This window comes from Trematomus bernacchii, unplaced genomic scaffold, assembly GCF_902827165.1.
Source record: "Trematomus bernacchii unplaced genomic scaffold, fTreBer1.1, whole genome shotgun sequence".
In the NCBI taxonomy this organism is placed as follows: domain Eukaryota; kingdom Metazoa; phylum Chordata; class Actinopteri; order Perciformes; family Nototheniidae; genus Trematomus; species Trematomus bernacchii.
The window spans coordinates 14577424-14596629 of NW_022987828.1; the positions used below are offsets into that span (position 1 = coordinate 14577424).

A 19206-nucleotide genomic window follows, 5' to 3' on the forward strand; every position below is an offset into this window, starting at 1 on the left:
TTTCATCTCTGGGTTTACACACACAGGTGTTTGTAAACATTCACCACTACCTCTCTACCTCTCTACCTCTCTCCCTCTCTCTCTCTCTCTCTCTCTCTCTCTCTCTCTCTCTCTCGTTTTTGAACAGGTGACAACATTGTCAGATATACTCCTCAATGCATTCTTATGGGACTCAGTGATGCAGTTGGTTGTCTTTGATCTCTGGACACACACACAGGTGTTATGATTGGGTGTTATGAGTAGGTGCTCAGGAACAGAAACAACACTGACAGACTGGACTTTAACAGACTGTCATGTTATTTTCTGTCCGATGGAGACTTCATACTACTTACATCTGATATTTAACTCCTTCAGCCTAATTTCAGCTGCAGAAAACCATTCAACTATTAACTTATTCAGCTATTTCAGGACATTGCGGCTATCAATGTTGTTGTTTTATACCTTTTTTTAAACCTTTTCTTTTAAATATTAAGCTTCTTCACTATTTTTCATACTCTGCAATGCATTTGAGCTTGTAACAATTTTGATTCAAATCATTTCACTTTTTCTGCATTTCTCTGCTAAGTTCAGCAACACACTGCACTTGGTCTCTGTAGTTAAAGCAGCTACCATTCAGCTAATAACATATTCAGCTTTTTTCTGCATTTTCAGCTAAATTCAGCCACAAATGTTCACACGTTTACAGCATTCGCACGCATTTTCTGCAGGAAATGCATTTTCTAGTATTATTATTATTTCAGCCAATACTTTGGCACTCCATAACTTCAGCTTATTTTCAGCTACAGAAGAAACCATTCAAATATTAAACTATTCAGCCTGTTCAGGAATCGATGGGAAACCTTCAACTTTTTAAAAATATTTTATACTTTTTGAAATATTCAGCTTTTTTAAACTCTTTTTTTTTAACATTGAAGTCAATGGGAGATGCCTTCAAATCCTCTTTTCCTACACTTTGCGCCAAATGCTACTCCTTCCACAGAATTTCAGCTAGACACTTCATTCCAACTTTCAAATGATCACAAGACCTTCAGCTATTCAAAATTGATTTTTATTTTTGATATCTTTTACACTTTTTGAGATAATTAACTTTGTTTGGAGCTTGGTAGAGAGGCCTTTTTCAGATTTTAACATTAGTGTGGATGGAGCAGCTCGTTAAGTCTAGAGTGCTTTGATCTCAAAACAGAGTGCAGCAGTGCTCCCCCAAAAATGTTTTTAAACTTGCCATAATTCCCAAACCCTACACTCCTCAGACATATTTTTTCATGAAAACGTAGGAAAACCTCTCCTAGGTTGGAAAATGAAAAAAATTAAGAAGAAATATTAAACAAAATGCCTCTTGAGGGCTATGAAGAGACAAAAAGTCCACCTAGCTCCCAATTGATTCCCATGTTAAATCTTTCCGGAACTTTCTTCAGAACAGAGAGAAGTACACTTTAGACAAACTGCTCCCATCTCCACATTTTACACACAAAACCAAAACAACAACATATATCAGTTCATTGGGGTTCCCTGATGCTCACGGTCTGGTAATTTGTTGATAGGAGCCATAGTTTTTTAACAGGTGGCAAAATTGTCAGATATAATCCTCAATGCATTCTTAATGGGACTCAGTGCTGCAGTTGGGAAATCGTCATAAGTCGTCACCATGGTAACCTTTCATCTCTGGGTTTACACACACAGGTGTTTGTAAACATTCATTCACTACTACTTACATTTAATATCTTTATTTAACTCCTTGAGCCTAATTTCAGCTGCAGGAACCATTCAAATATCAAACTATTCAGCCTTTTCAGCACATGATGGGACACTTTCAACTTTTTCAAAATATGTTATACTTTTTAAAACATTCAGCTTTTTAAAGTCTTTTTTTAACATGGAAGTCATTGCAATGCATTTGAGCTGTAACATCTCTCTCTCTCTCTCTCTCTCTCTCTCTCTCTCTCTCTCTCTCTCTCTCTCTCGCTCTCTCTCTCTCTCTCTCTCTCTCTCTCTCTCTCTCTCTCACAGACAGACACACACTCTCTCTCTCTCTCTCACACACTCACACTCACACTCACACTCACACTCTCTCTCTCTCTCTCAGACAGACAGACACACTCTCTCTCTCTCTCTCACTCTCACACACACACACACACACACACACACACACACACACTCTCCCTCTCTCTCACAGACACATCAAGAGAAGAGAGGGCGATCAAGAGAAGTGAGAGAGGGTGATAGAAGAGTGATAGGGTGATCAAGAGAAGAGAGAGGGCGATCAAGAGGAGAGAGAGAGGGCGATCAAGAGAAGAGAGAGAGAGGGCGATCAAGAGGAGAGAGAGAGGGCGATCAAGAGGAGAGAGAGAGGGCGATTAAGAGGAGAGAGCGATCAAGAGAAGAGAGAGAGAGGGCGATCAAGAGGAGAGAGAGAGGGCGATCAAGAAGAGAGAGAGAGAGGGCGATCAAGAGGAGAGAGAGTGGGCGATCAAGAGGAGAGAGAGAGGGCGATTAAGAGAAGACAGAGAGGGCGATCAAGAGGAGAGAGAGTGGGCGATCAAGAGGAGAGAGAGAGGGCGATCAAGAGGAGAGAGAGAGGGTGATCAAGAGGAGAGAGAGAGGGCGATCAAGAAAAGAGAGAGAGAGGGCGATCAAGAGGAGAGAGAGAGGGCGATCAAGAGAAGAGAGAGAGAGGGCGATCAAGAGGAGAGAGAGAGGGCGAGCAAGAGAAGAGAGAGAGGGCGATCAAGAGAAGAGAGAGAGGGCGATCAAGAGGAGAGAGAGAGGGCGATCAAGAGGATAGAGAGAGGGCGATAAAGAGAAGAGAGAGGGCGATAGAAGATTGAGAGGGTGATCAAGAGAAGAGAGAGAGTAATGTAACCTCCTAATGTAATGTATTACTCCTATGAAAATGTTCAAAAAGTGCTCAAACTTCACATGTGTGCTAACAGTCCAGCCGTGAAGACATCTACTGCACAGTTTTGAGATTTCTTCAAATGCCGTTGCCATGGCAACACAATGCTCACCATGAAACACGGTTTTCTCATAACTTCAGTGAAAATGATCGAAATGGCCCAAAACTTCACAGGTTTGGTAACGATGCAGCCATCAACACATCTAAGCGTATTATGGGGTGTCATCAAATGCCGTTGCCATGGCGACAGATAATTCACCATCAAGTTAGTTCAAAAGTCTGCAGTTCAAATATTCCGCTGCTTTCCCAAGCCTTTTTACTTTCTTTTCTCATCTTAATGCAAATTCATTCACTACTACTTACATCTGATATTTAACTCCTTCAGCCTATTTTCAGCTGCAGAAACCATTCAACTATTACATTATTCAGATATTTCATTACATCAAGGCTATACATGTTTTTTTAAACCTTTTCTTTTAAATATTAAGCTTTTTCTGCATTTTTGTAGCTAAAAGCAGCTACCATTCAGCTAATAACATATTCAGCTTTTTCAGCTAAATTCAGCCACAAATGTTCACAGTTTACAGCATTCGCACGCATTTTCTGCAGGAAATGCATTTTCTAGTTGTATTTTGTGCCTCTACTATGTGTTGGAGCTTACCAATAGAAGCATGACTGTTACAAAGTGTGTCTATGTCACGGACGTAAACAAAGGAGCACTCACCAATTTACACACATTCATACTGAGGCAGAGGAGGCACCTGCTTAGTATTCTTACTAACAAATGTGTTTACTAACGTTCACACACATTCAACCTGTTGACTGCAAGGACTTTTACCCCCCTGAGCCACGGCAACCCAATGTCAAAACCTCTCCACTTGTGAAAGTATTTTTCAACCTGGATGTTTTGCTTCGTTTTGTTGTAGGTTTGACTGAGCACGAGATGCTTTCCCAGGCCTTCATTTTCATCTTTGCAGGCTCCGATACCACCAGTGTCACCATCACTTACATCCTTTACAATCTGGCCACCAACCCGGATGCATTGCAGACCCTGCAGGAAGAAATCGATGCCAGCATACCAAGAGATGTACGAAAATGTGATTCTCTGCCATATTTGATCAACTTTTCAAAATGGTATATTGTTCTAATCCTCATCTGTATTTTCGTGTCCGATGCTTCCTTTACCTCCCACCCATAGGCTCCCATTTCATATGATGATGTGATCGGTCTTCAGTACCTGGATCAGGTCATTTGTGAGTCGATGCGTTTGCTTCCCACTGCACCTCGAATTGAGAGGAGTTGCAAGAAAACGTCCCAGTTCCACGGCATCACCATCCCTGAAGGAACTATCGTGGCCATCCCTGTGACGATATTACACATGGACCCGCGCTTCTGGAGATCACCTGAGCTTTTCAGACCGGAAAGGTAAAAGAAGACAGCGTAACAGCTGTCATGAAATTGTAGAGGTTAAAATGTTCCATTTTACTTGCTTATACTGATTCACTTAATAAACAGACAAGTCATAAAACTATACCATTTATAAAAATTAAAGAAATGTTTAAAAAAAAAAGGCACCAATAGGAATAGAAACACATTTTATGTAACCTAGATAAAAGGTACAGTGTAAAAGAGATGTGTACTGACTTAAAAAAAATTGTGTGTGTGTGTGTGTGTGTGTGCAGGTTCAATAAAGACAGCGGGGAGGAGGTGAACCCGTACGCTTACATGCCGTTTGGGCTCGGTCCTCGCAACTGCGTTGGGATGCGCTACGCCGTCCTCACCATGAAGATGGTTCTTGTACGTCTCCTGCAGGATTACTCTGTGGAGACATGCAAAGACACCGTGGTAAGAGTAACACACATATTCATGCAAAGCAACACACACATTCATGTGCATTCAGACTGTCATGTCCTTGATTTAAAATGGTTTTCTTCCTTTAGATTCCTTTGGAGTTCAACTGGATGTTCCAGCCAAAACAGCCAATAAAACTACAATTTGTTCCCAGGAAACAATAGCCCAAACGGGAGAATCTCTGAATATAACTCGCTTTATATCAATATGTAATGTAATTAAAGGGGGAAGAGGAGAAAGTATTGCCTTTTTAAGCTCAGGGGATGTACAATAAATTGGTCTATATTGTTTAATCTTATTTTGCATTAGATTTGCTTTTCTGCCATTATACATTTTGAAAAGTCTGTCGTCCTAACTTTGCAGAAACATGCTAAAGTGATTGATGATTTAAGAGTTGCTGGATTATTTACTCAATATATCATCATGTGTATATTAACAACAAGATCAGTATTGCAATTCGTAAATATCAAAGTTGTGGTGATTATGGGTATCATGAGTGCCCCTAATCTAAAACAATACAACCAGTAATACACTGATGTCAGTTGCTCTATCTTGTATTGGTATTTGTCTCCCTCTAGTGGCTTGCTCATCTTCACAACGCTTACACCACTTCCTATGAATTATATTTTACTATGTGAACGAGTGAACAATCTTTTTTGTGTTTTGTTTGAAACATTTAGCCTACCACTGCCCACCTCTGATTACAAACACTGGGATGTTAAAAGCAAATACGTTTGTTTAAATGTTCTCTTTCATACTGACATTTTAATGGGTGGGCAATTTAGAGGCTAAAATCTAGCTAAACGTGTTGCAGTCGTAAAACAGAGTACTTAAAATAAAGTACTCACACTGGGAGAAAATACAAATTCTAATGGTCAATCCAGCCACTGTGTCGACCTATGGCATTTATTTTCTCTACATGAAGACATTGACCACCTTTTGACCAGCACATAGCCTAACCTTTTAATGAACATTTTTACACTTACACGTTGTACTAATTGAATATACATATTTTGTATATTCGTAAACTTTAGGAAGTGATAGCAACTTACGTTTACCTTTGAAAATAGCTAGGCTAGCTATGCCTCCCACTTTTAGTTGATATGCTAATGTAGGCTAGTTGTAATGCTAATGTATGCTAGTTTTTATGCTAGCAGTCGTCTGACCCTAGAACTTCGTAAATTGACTCTTGACTCAGAAAGATTGCGAATTAGCCTATTTCCCAAAATGTAAAAATATTATTTTTGATCAAAAGCACTTAAACTACATTAAAAAATAGTATCTAGCCATAAAGATTTATTCTGTTTAATTTTCGTTGTGAGAAACCTGTAGCTAAATCACCTGCAACCACTAAAACATATTTCCTGTGCAGCTGCAACTAAACTGTATGTAGAGTAACATAACCAACCAATAAACTAATTTACCAAAATAGCCTCGACACAGAGTAGCAGTCACATATAGTATAGTTTTCTTTAATAACTTTACAACAGGGTACAAATTGGGTCCACTCATCTGAAGGCTTTGTGAAAGTTTACTGTGAAACAGCAAAAGTCAAGTTTTTCTGGGGTATGAATAACTGAGGTTTCCCAACCTACATTCATGGCTCACAAATGTATAATGAATAGCAAAAGCCACACAAATAACCATTTGATAACACGATTGCTATAATTAAATAACCAAAGTAGCTCTGGAGGTTTAATGATGACAATTCGATGGCTGTTATCAAAGAAGAGCTGTGAATTGATATCTATCTTTGGCCTCAGTTATGGTGATTTGTGTAACTTTAACTGTTGAAATATTAACATAAAGTCATCATTTTCAACCTCAGCATTTGGCAGCTGGTGGATAGTTGGTGTATGGAGACATGTCTTTTTATTTGTCAACATACAGAAATAATCTGAAACTGTACAGTTAACAGCCAGCAGAGGGCGCCGACATGGGCAGAGTGTGTCTGTGTTTAATTCAAATTTACTAAAACGTAAACAATTAAAATGGAGTTCATAATACACCAAGTTAAATCCTCCAAATCATAAATATGCTGGTGTTATAACAAATATCACTGATTTTGCTTTCTATAAAGTGTAGAAAATTATCTTTTAACCAGTAGTTAAAATCTGCTGAATAATCTGACAATATACTCAATCCAGATTACAGACAAACAAATTCACTTGATTAAAAATATATCAAATGTTTTGAGGATGTGGCAATATCTTTGAAACAAAACCTCTGAAATACTGCTACGTTTGTAAAGAATCAAGTGTGTGTGTGCGTGTGTGTTTGATGAAGGGAAATTGGCCCAGTTGGCAGCTTGTTGATACTAACCATTTATAATACAAGTGTGCCCACACACTCACACATTCATGCACATACAGGAACACAGCGAGCAGCACAGGCTCACATCCAGACATCCAGGTTGTAAACAAAAGCTCTTTTATCAAAGAGAGTATAAAAATGCACTGCCACAGTGCGATCTTGAAAAGCTCTATGGAGTGACTACTGCATTAGAAAAAGCAATCAACAATGCAAACAAAATGTGGGATAAAAAAAATGTAAGTTTTATATTACAAAGCCTTTTGGAGTCCTGAGTTTATCAAACATAAACAAAAAAGGCCAGAGTCCATATGTCATAGAAATACATTAAAGGATTTTTAAACAAACAAAAATATATATATGACAGTTTTCCAGCTTGTAGTTCATTCCTCACTAAAAAAGAAGGTGAAAACAGCGTCCATTGCTCTTGTTTGGGACGACACCCAAAATGCAGGATGTTTTGTTGTTACATGTAAAATAGTTTTCAAGTGATTGAGACGTTCAATGAATTGTCTGAGTAAATGATAGAATATGTTGATTTCCGTTTGTTTTTTCCACATATAAAATGAAAGTAAAAGTGCTTGAAATAAAACCTTTAATGTTTTTGTAATGTGCATCGCCCCTAACCAAACACCGATGTGAGAAAAATGTCAGGAGTGCAGGCTGATGGAGGGTCAGAAGGTTTCGTTTCCCATTTAAGACACACACTTCCTTAAATTCCTCCGCTTCATATCGTCATGTCGTCTTCACACATTTACGTACATTATGACATCGTGTCTCTAATGTAAACTTGAACCTTGAATCATTCCGGTAAAGACCAAACATTTTGCAACTTGAACAGATGAACACACTTGCACACTGGGAGCAGTCCAGTACAACCACAGTCTTCTACTGTTGGCCACTGAAACCCTTTTGGGTTGAGTACCTTGCTCAAAGGCACCTTGGCAGTTGCTACTCAGAAAACATTTTTTTTACTTCAACCCCAGAACTTTCTGTTTACAAGCGTTTTCTCTAGGTTCCTGCCTGCCCTGCAACTTAGTCTTAGAATGTATTTTATTTTTAACAATGTTTTATTGGTAAAGAAAGATGGTTAATTTTACATAACTATTAAAAAATGTATTTAAAATATCTGCTTTAATGGATTTTTCAAATCACGTCAGGTTATCCCTTGATAGGCAGGAAGGATTTTATGAGCTGCTACAGATTCCTGACAACTGCTGATACAGATTTGACACCAAAAAAAGGAACAAGAACAGGGATGTGTGAAGCCAAAAATACCGGGAAATGAACCCATGATTTAAGACACAGGTTGTGGATCAGTTTCTTTGTGTCTATGTTGTGTTTGACGAAAGTGAGACTGATTGTAGGTAAGTCTATCCAGCCTGCTGTGAGAGAAACATAAGAAAAGGTCGAGGTCCTGATTCACACACAGCATGTTGAGGCAAATTGTATAAACTCCACCTGCTGCTTTTAACATTTGAAGGACATCTTAACAAAAGCTGTCTGAAGTGTCAACATTTACCAGCCACAAAGTATACCAGCATTTAGCTAGAGGTATTTTAAAACTTTAAAAACAAATGTCTCTTTGTCTTCAGATAGCATCACGATTCGGTGTGACAAAATGAAAGAACTAGCACCAAGTGTTGAGACCAAAACCTCAGTGCTTTAATAAAAAAAAGAGATGGATTTGATATACAAAGATCCTAAATAGCACCATAGAAGTGTGTTTTTGAAAGGAACCTCATAGCCTGAATAGGTAAGTCCATACAGTACTTGATAAGTTAAAAAAGAGGAAATAAACTGATAAATCTATGATAATCATTATTTCTTTAACATGTCATTATATTACATCCCAGGTTCTTTTTGGATTGTGAAATTGGAAATATCAGCTAAGATTACTCAAAACAAATCAGGTTGTTAAAATGCAGTCCTGACCTACACTCCTTTTTCAGCATCCTCTGTCACTGGTTTCCATTTAAACAAGACAGGGATTAGCACCATCCACCAACTAGCGGCTGGTAGAATCTGAGTGTGGCTGGTAAATATTCAAACACTTTAATGGCTAAACAACCTGCCTTCTGCACTTCAAGTTGCCCGGTAAAAAAAAAGAAAGAGACCAGAGGGACACAGCCACGTCCTTCGGAGGGATGATCCTTCTTTTATCCGCAGCACCAGTTCCTCCTGCTGCCGCTCTGTATCATCGTCGAGATTCAGCTGATTTTCTCACCAAGGCCTTATTTCACTGCCTTGCTCGAGGGCTCATCAGGTATTCTGTCACCTGGAAGTCTCTGTTAAAGTCCAGTCTCCCAGCAGACCTTGCAGCTTTTTATCGGCGCGGCTGGTGGCGGGAGTGGCGAGGCAGCGAGGAGGGGCTGGAGGAGGAGGAAGGGGAGCAGGGAGACGGCTGGTGGCGGGAGTGGCGAGGCAGCGAGGAGGGGCTGGAGGAGGAGGAAGGGGAGCAGGGAGACATGGAGGCCAGGGAGGCGGAGGCGGCGGCGTCCTCGGCCTCCTCCAGCTCGCCACCCCCCCCCTCCGTGCAGCTCCTGGCTGACGCTGGACTGCAGCGCGGCTGGGGTCAGCCACTCTTTGGGCAGGCAGCTCTGCAGGAAGGGCACGCAGGAGCTGAAGTAGGCCAGCCGGTTCACCCAGCGAGGGACCTCCCTGCCACATAGGATCTGAAGGGAGGGAGGACAGAGACAAAGGTTGTTGTTTAGCGATTTAATTTAATTTATAATTTTTTTAAAGTCACCTATTGTGCCAAATCCACTTTTTTTAATGTATTTCCCCCTCTGTGTAAAGAGATTCTGAAAGTTTCAGGAACAAAGATTCTCTCTCTTTTTGTCCTGATCCATTTATATAAAAACCTGTCTGAAAATGAACTGATCAGATTTTGGCCACTTTATGTCATAACGATTTGTTGGCTTGAGTAACCATTAGCCAATCACCAACCAAGGTAACCCCCCCCCCCTCCTTATCACCTGAATCTCCTCCTAGAGCACCATTGAGTTCTTTTTAACCAAATATCTCTCAGAGGGGCGTGGGGAGGGGCTCCTTATTTTCATCTAAAGTAACAGACAGAGAATCAGCACTTTTGAAACAGGGCTGAAACAGAGGGGATTATGGGATGCTGCAATGATCTGTTTGGTATTTGGAGCCAAACACTTCAGAGACATGTTCTGTATATATCTGAGACCTATAATATATTGATGAAAAACAGTATAATAGGGGACCTTTAAGGCTGCTTTGATACAGGGTATATACAATTGGCAGGGTCACACTGCTCTTTAAGAGACACATACAATAACTTTTCAAAGTACCTAAACCAAAAGTGTCTGGACTTGATACAACAATTAATGGATATTGTCACTTTGTTTGTTTATTTTACCAGCTGCTCATATTCACTTTGATTTTAGGTTTTTTCTTGATGATTTTGAATGCTGACCTAGCTCTGGTCACTTCTGGTGTGAGATTCAAGTAAATATGACCAGTGGATTGTTTCCTTTTCAAACATTTCAAGTGTTTTTGGTTTACATGATTTAATTAGTTACGTTTTTTCGTGTTAACAAGATAAAGGATTCCAGTTGGAAAGGGCGAAGAAAATAAGTACAAATATTCTAAATATACCTTGCACTTTAACTTATTTTGTTATTTTTAGGGAAGACCTTTCTTTAAAGAGTCTAAAACACATTTAGCTGACATCCCCACCCACAGCAGGACATTGCTTTGCTTCCATGCTGGTCCTCTCTCTTCTTCATTCACTGTTGGTAATACACTGACTGTGGATAAGTACCTCATATAACCCCACCTCAACACATCCTAAAACGCTCCCTTTCATGTGTTCTAGGTCAGAAGACATCTAAGGGGCTAATCAGAGGCAGCTGAGCTTGCTTTGGAAGACATTTGAAACGATGAAAGAGGAAAATACATTCTTCCTTTCCCTTGGGAGGTGACTCAAGGGAAAGAATAAACAACATTTCCTGGTATTCTAGGTCTTACATTTAGAAAAAAAGCCAAGACATTCCAGAAAGCTCCATGACCTGTGGCAACCCAGACAGAGTAAATAGTGCCTCGATGGGAGGGATTAATTCATGTACTGTAACTACCCCACTGTTCCATATGAGAAGGTTTGCTTCTTAGAGGAAGACTTCAGAGTCTCTGGTGTATTTCTCTTTAACCTCATTCCCTTTACAGACTAGCATGCTGGACGGGCAGCAACACTGTCAACGTAAGGGCTAATTATCCTCACTGTATCAGAGCTCTTACAGCCTTATGGGGCGAGTGGCTTCCAAGAAAGGCTTTGTTTCCAGTGAAAGGGCTTACTTTTGCTCTTACATTTTTTGCTCGTTTTCTTTTATTACTGCCACATTTTATTCCATATTTTATTCCATTCTATTTCTATGTAAATACTGCTATATTTTTTATTATTTTAAATATGTTTTAATGTTATTATAGTTTTGTTAAAATAGTTCTCTATCTGTGTTTTTAATTTTAGTTGTATGTATGCACCATGCCATCAAGTTACATGTATTCAACCTATCTGGTAATAAACCTGATTCTGATTCTGACATTGCAGAAGCTGCTGAGAGGCTGTTTTTTTTTTTTAATGCATGCTTTTTTGAACACAAAAATATCATACAAAGAACTTTATTTTGTAGTTTCCACCGTGCCATATGCAGCCAGCAGATGATACTAGAATATACACTTTGTTTAGGCTGCAGCAACTTCCTCGTCTCCTTATGTTTTGACACAGGGGGAAACGTAGGCGCTCAAAAATGCAAATCACTCTGGCTTGCTACACAGATGATCTCCCAGATAAGCACAGCCTCTACTAGGAGGAGGAAGCAGACATCTGCAGGAGAGAAACAGACAATCTTTAAAAATCACAGGGTGTATTGTCTGGCTGATTTATAAAAAAAGAGCTGTTGCTGCAGATTTCACACTGCAGTCACATGTTTTCAGAAATACTCCTTTACACTCACAAGCTTATAATCAGCAACTCCAGCTGTTCATGGCAGATCAGCTTTTTATAGCACCGTGTGATTCCTGATGTGAAAAACAACAACTGCTTAGCATCTTTTTTAACCATTCATTCGTCTCTTTAAACCTGCATTCATAATTATATATATATTTTTTAATCTAATCCTGATAAAGGGAGTGCATGTACGTAGACACGTTAGTTTAGCTGCTATAGGCTTAGACTGTCGGGGGACACCTTACTTCTTCCTTCTGTCTGTCTGTACCTGTGTACTCTCATGTTCCGATTAACCCAGCTTCCCCCAAATTTCTTTTGGTGTCTATATCTACGCCGGGATCCTGAGTCGTGGCTGATCCTGTTGCTGTGGTCCTGAGTCCTGCATCCTGAGTCCTGTGTCCTGGATCCTCTATCCTGAGTTCTGGATTTGAGTCCTGGACTTCGAGTCGTGGCTGAACCTATCTCTGCGGTCCTGCCTGACTCTCATCATACTATTTCCCTGATGGCTCCCACAGGATTGTTGACATCCTCGTGGATTCATCTTCTTATTATAGAGACATGCATGTCCAAACATTTGGTCTACCTATGTTGTAAATGTATTATCTTTTCGATTTACACACGGCATCTATTGCACGTCTGTCCGTCCTGGGAGAGGGATCCCTCCTCTGTTGCTCTCCCTGAGGTTTCTCCCATTTTCCCCTTTAAACTGTGGGGGTTTTCTCTGGAAGTTGTTCCTTGTACGATGTGAGGGTCTAAGGACAGAGGGTGTCGTATTGTCATACTGATATTCTGTACAAACTGTGAAGTCCACTGAGAAAAATGTAACATTTGTGATATTGGGCTATATAAATAAACATTGATTGATTGATTGATTGATAAAGCCTTAGATGCTAAATGTTACACTTCGTTCACAAGCTAGTTGCTAACTGTACACTCAAAGTTATTTCACTAAACACTTGTCTGTGTTATTTCTCTGTTATGATGCTTCAGTGAACTATTTACATTCTAGGTGAGACTCTTGATCCCAGGAAGTCGGAAAGATTAGTGACATGGTCTTATTAGGAACAAAGTTACATATTTAAAACTTACTTTGATACATTTTTACTTTTAGTTGCTGGATATAAGCCTTATTTGAGCCCATAGCTCTTGTTGATTTCACCTCATAGTTTACACTGAATAGTCGTGCTACTGTTCTTTAATGAAATACAAATGTGACACCTTGAGAATTGTTAAGAAAAAAACAAATCAAGCCATTTTCAAATGTTTCATCCACATAGCAAGTTGCAGTTCAATGCCTTGAAATCAAGATCTGAGTCAAGCACTTCAAAGGTTCTCTCTGGAGAATCCATTGTTACGCTTGATGTTTTAATGCTGCAACAACCATGTTCTGCTCCGTCTTCTTTAAGTCAACCTCCCATATTAATGAGGTGACAGTAAACATGACAATCGAGTCCTTAGAGCAACGATGCTCCCCTAGGGAATCAGCCGTGTCAATATTATTGTGTATATGTGTTTGTTTGATTATGGTGTCTTATATACGGTATATACGGTAGAATAGATGCATTTTTGTGTCCACGTAAGTGTTAATGTCTGAATGTGTCACTCTTAGTCTTGACACGTGGTGTGTAAATCTGTGTGTAGCATTTGTTTTGTTAGTGTGTTTGCCAGCTGGCTCTGCATGCCCGGGCTTGTGTCAGTGTGTGTTAATCCCCATCTCAGTGCTAGATGCTAACTGTAAGACTCCCTGCTCATTAGTCACACCAGGGTAAGCTGATTGAAAGTGCACACACAGTCACGACACACAAACACACAGCTTGTTCAGTGGCTTACACTGAGAGCAGGAAAGAAAAATCAAGTGATTATTAAACTGAGTGTTTCGTTTATTTCTGAAGCACATGTCAGTTTCGGTCAGCCAAAATGGTGCGGTGCTGCACAGTGTGTGTGTGTGTGTGTGTGTGTGTGTGTGTGTGTGTGTGTGTGTGTGTGTGTGTGTGTGCACTTACCTCCGACAGTGCAGAGGAGAAGTGATTGCAGTTCTTGTGCATGAGGTGGTAGGCGTTTCCTTTGTACTCCTTCCCCATCTCCTCCACGATGCGCTCCACATCCTCCTCTGTGAAGTCGGTGCTGCCCAACACTATGGCTTCTCTGCAGAGGAGAGAGGAGAGAGGAGAGGAGAGAGGAGAGAGGAGAGAGGAGAGAGGAGAGAGGAGAGAGGAGAGCGTGCAGAGGCAGGTGTTACTAACGCTTACTCAGATGAAACATCAACAATGAATTCAAGACTTTTGGTTAACCTTCTTTTGCGCAATCAAGGTGCCTCATCATAGACTTGTACGAACAGATTTGGCTAAGGATGGTGTCATTAGTTTTGAATGCTATTTAGTCATGAACCAAAAGGGTTGGGCACTTTCAAAATGATATATATTACAAATTACTAGTTACTATGTATAGTTATTTGTAGTATTATTGTTACTATATAACCACAGTTCAACTAGTGGTGGGTAATATTTATAGCCACAGGGCAAGTGTCCGTATGACGTCGACAGTTTTCAATTAAAACTACATTTTCACAACATATCACCTTATTGTGAAACGGATTAAGATTTATTTTGAAAAAAACACTGCATATTTTAGAGTATCAGACCAACAGAAACAGTCTGGCTATCAATGAACGTAAGTAGGGTGCATTGTCTGTCGATCATGCATACCTAAAAACAATGCCATGGTTAAAATATGAAATAAAATGTATTTTAGAGTAAAATGTATAACATGGCTGGTAAAAAGGTAAATTAAGCTGGAATAGGATTTTCAAGATTTATTGACCTATTATACCTGAAATAATATTTGTATATAATATTTTGCATTGGGAGACATTTGCTTTGTATTTGACATTGAGTCACAACAGCGGGAGATATGTAGGCATTTGTCCCAGATAACCCATAGTTATGGTCTACTGGTCTGCATAGAAACAGCAAGTGTGTGTGTGTGTGTGTGCAAGGCCGAGTCAGTCTAAAGCCACAGGGCAGATGATCTAGAGCAGAAGTAATGCACAGTAACTCCACACACACACACACACACACACACACACACACACACACACACACACACACACACACACACACACACACACACACACACACACACACACACACACACACACACACACACACACACACACACACACACACACACACACACACACACACACACACACACACACACACACACACACACACACACACACACACACACACACACACACACACACACACACACACACACACACACACACACACACACACACACACACACACACACACACACACACACACACACACACACACACACACACACACACACACACACACACACACACACACACACACACACACACACACACACACACACACACACACACACACACACACACACACACACATTAAAGTGACAGGAGGCTCTCCTGCTTCCCCACAACAGACCAGAATGTTACTAAGTAAATAATATTACAAAATGACCAAACACAGCAATGACACAATGACAAGCCCTCAGCAGTTCTGCTGAATTAACGTATTAAATTACATTACATTTCATTTAGCTGACGCTTTTATCCAAAGCGACTTACAATTACCAATTACAGGGACATTCTCCCTGGAGTAACTAAGGGCTAAGTGCCTTACTCAAGGGCAACAATAATTTTCTGAAATTTCACAGAGGGTTATATGTCATTGGCCTAAAGATCAAGCAACCTTATTTAAATGACATGTAGGATCAAAACATATAATAAATACCTAACAATATACTGCAGTCCTGTTCAAGGCCACAAACCAGTATGAAAAATCCCCCTGCAATCAATGAAAACCTAAACACAGAACATTATACGCTTTGAAAACATATGGTTTGTTGCAGGAAAGTTACAACAAAATGCTACATTTTCTTCTCCCTCTCTGTTTTCTATAACTATTTCTCGGTCCCAGACAAGTCAGCTGCCTTGAACCATGAGGAAAAAAAGTGTGAAATCAAAACATTTTTCACATGCTGAGCTCTCTATCCCTTTAGTATCTGTGGTTCAGCAGCAGTGACCCGTAGCCCTCATTACAGGAAGACACCGGCTCACTGACTGACTGTTAGACAATGATTATTTGACTGTCTGCTCCTGTTTGGTTCAATGAATAACTCATGAACCAAACATCGAAAGAAGTCTACGGTGCTTGGCATCAAAGTGTTTCTGAGACTGCACAGTCAGAGTGTATTCAGTAGCTCATGAGTGGGTGAAAAGCACGCTGGCGAGATTACATGTATTATAAATGCTCCATGTTACTCTGAATAAACCAGGCTACTCAGGTAATCAGAAAACACTCTTACCTGCTGTGTTGTTACCCTGTAAACCTGTGATTCATACCACAGGTCGGTATCAGACCTCTTCACTCCTCCAGACATTATTTTCGGAGGCATGGCTTTCTTATTTGAATTGTACTAGTAATAGAAGATGCTCACAATGACAGCACTGGTTGCTACTTCACTATATAAGACTGTAGTGTCTCCAAAAGTCTATGTCAGAGAGACTCTCTTAGAGTTTTTAAACACAAAACAGCAGCGGGGTCAGCAGCGTATTCAAATTCTCAGTTTTGGGGATGTTGTCTTACAAAGACTCTCACGTCAAACTGGCCCAATATCTAGTCACCTGACCTGTTGCCGACAGGCTGGAAGGCTGGAGGCACATGTGGGAAACAAAAAAAGACATGTATGCCTGCAATTGCGCGCATGTTAAACCAACATCTCAAACTTACTTGAATTTAAACGTCTCGCCGAGTTCTGTTGCGTCACCTGGTGTAATCTCAAAGATCCCTGAGAACGGGTACGGGTGTCCGCCATAGGCAAACTCTAAACACACACACACACACACACACACACACACACACAACATAAAAACATTAGTGCAAATCATTCCCATGCAGAAAATCGTAGGTTGTTATTTCGCACAAGTAGCCAAATAACAACCGTAAAACAATTCAGACATGTTTGAAGTATGTTTTGAATTCTGATTGGAAAGCGTCCTTTATGAAACGCCATCCACAGGGAGTGAACTGATATGTGTGGTGTTATATTTCTGCGTTATTTTTACCTCTTCCATAGATCTCAATCCCTGAGTGAAAGACTCCGATGCCCAGAGTGGTGGTAAACTCATTGATCCAGTACTGAAAATAGGAAGAAAGGTCAATGTAACATGTTATTTGTATATATGTATCACTACATGGATGGACACAGTTTTAACATGTTTAGTTCCAGTAACCATACAATACAACGACGTATGATAAAGTGTGAACTGCATATGTGAAAATGTCTCTGAAATGTGTCAGCATCTATAGAAACTCCTTTTTATTTGTATGACGTAAAGTTATTTCGATTTTTCCAAAAATGTGTACCCTATTTTTGCGTTTTATCTTGAATTATTATACCATTAGTAAGGAAGTTTACCAACAACCATCATTACCTGACAAGCGTCTTTCAGTTGTTTGATTAAGTATAGTTAGTGATCATATTTATTAATTTGATATATTTATAAAATGGTGACATCCATTACAACTTCCCCAAACTTATAGTGAAGAGTTCAAGTTTTTCATTTGATCAAAACAGTCCAAAATGCAAACAAGTATTGATGTAAAAGAGAGAAGAGAAGCAAATCCTCACATGTGAGAATGTTTAAGAATTGAACAGATTTTCTAAATTGTTAGAGTTTATTTTAAACAAAGTCTATCGGTGGACTAAACGATTGTTTCAGCAGACCACAGCCTATCTTATTAACATATATAACATGTAACCTTTGCTTGTAAACAACTATCTGTTGCAGTTACACCACAGACAGCAGCTGGAGAGGCAGTGAGATCTGTGAGCCTCTTATGTTTACAAAAGATCCTTTACACACACAAACAGACACAAGAAAAAGCACACACAAAAAATCAATAATTGCATTAGCAGTGATGGCTTCATCTTTTCAGCGCTGTGCCTAACATCCTGCAGCTGCAAGGCGATTGGTCAGGCTGTTGCTAGGCAGAGTTTGATACTGTTATTATCACAGAGGATCTGCATTGCAAATAGTTCTCTCTGCATATTGTAACTGTTAGCGCACAAACTGTGATCATACAGGTAATGAGGACACTGCACCGCCCTCTGGCTGTTTGCACTACAGCAACTGTGAGGAGGTTTTTCTACCTTCACTGCAAACTTCAGTGTCGACTTGTGAGCTCCTTTCTACTTGTTGCAGACCATTTCAGGTAATAACAAACTACGTTTTCGAGTTGTTGCACTGTGACTGTTAGTAATGACTGCTGGAGAGAAGTGTCACCTTTCTGAAACCTGAGATGTGAGTAGTAAAGTGTAACACAACCAGGGTGAGCAGTGATGGGAGTTCACTCCGCTAACTTTGACCAATCGCAGGAATTTGTGTACGTAAATTGATTATTAAAAAGGGATAGGGAATGCACTCATACTACAGGTCATATTTACGTGCAGTTTACTTACAATAAATAATAGTAAACCAATGGGAAATGCAAGACATCCAGCAACAATCTTCATTAACAAAGAAACCCTTGTTCTTCCTGGAAAAGTGTTTCTATGCATCCTATCTTATTAACTATTTTATGAACTCAAAATGCATTTCTCTAACAGCTACTAAATGTACTCTTAAAATCAACCCCTCAATGAACAGAAAACACGCTAAGAAACTACAAATATGTCATTACAAGGAAAGGAAGCGTGCAAGGAAGTAACCTTTTTCTCGGTTTCTACAAGCCTCTAGGTGTTTCTCAATGTCGAGGAAGGCTGCTCCAGAGCCACTATTTCAAGGATGCTACGTCATCGAGTCCCGCCGAAGGACTGTTCCAATGTCCAGCATACTTGGAATTCTACCGAGGCCGGCGTACTTCGTTGCGGGAAATTTCGAGGCTGCACATGTGTAGACTCCGCGGTCTTAAAATCCCCACAATGCTTTGCGCACGGACCAATTTCCAAATCTTTGGCGGAAATCGCGCTCCATTTAAGGCGGGGCCTCGCATATGACGCACACCTGCACACCTGTTAGCCTGTTCCACCATTCTTCGTTTTCCGAGGCTAGGGGTGCGTCTCACTTTGGTTATTTTTCATTTCCTCGCTCCTCGGGCTCGGTATCACCGGAAGTTGATTTGTC

At 40.1% G+C, this 19206-nt stretch overlaps 2 protein-coding genes across 4 annotated transcripts in view; one reads left to right on the forward strand and one right to left on the reverse strand.

Annotated features, from left to right (window-relative positions):
* LOC117499755 (cytochrome P450 3A30-like) overlaps positions 1-5383 on the forward strand; it is a 32951-nt gene extending 27568 nt beyond the window's left edge. The window contains exons 10-13 of the mRNA XM_034152362.1: positions 3820-3980; positions 4092-4318; positions 4576-4738; positions 4834-5383. Of these exons, the coding sequence (XP_034008253.1) occupies positions 3820-3980; positions 4092-4318; positions 4576-4738; positions 4834-4908 (626 nt within the window). The 3' untranslated portion in view covers positions 4909-5383. The remainder of the gene's footprint in view (positions 1-3819; positions 3981-4091; positions 4319-4575; positions 4739-4833) is intronic.
* Positions 1-19206, reverse strand: part of desi2 (desumoylating isopeptidase 2) — a 66836-nt gene that overhangs the window by 41826 nt on the left and 5804 nt on the right. Inside the window, exons 2-6 of one of the 3 annotated variants that reach the window (XR_004557724.1) lie at positions 17146-17218; positions 16811-16904; positions 14030-14171; positions 8889-9729; positions 6201-8854 (exon numbers count right to left, since the gene is read on the reverse strand). Coding sequence is in view for 2 of the 3 variants with exons in the window: in XM_034152359.1 (XP_034008250.1) it covers positions 9346-9729; positions 14030-14171; positions 16811-16904; positions 17146-17218 (693 nt within the window). In the remaining variant the exon portion in view is untranslated. Of the gene's footprint in view, positions 1-6200; positions 9730-14029; positions 14172-16810; positions 16905-17145; positions 17219-19206 lie in introns of those variants that run through there. The other 2 variants (XM_034152359.1, XM_034152361.1) reach the window with 2 other exon arrangements.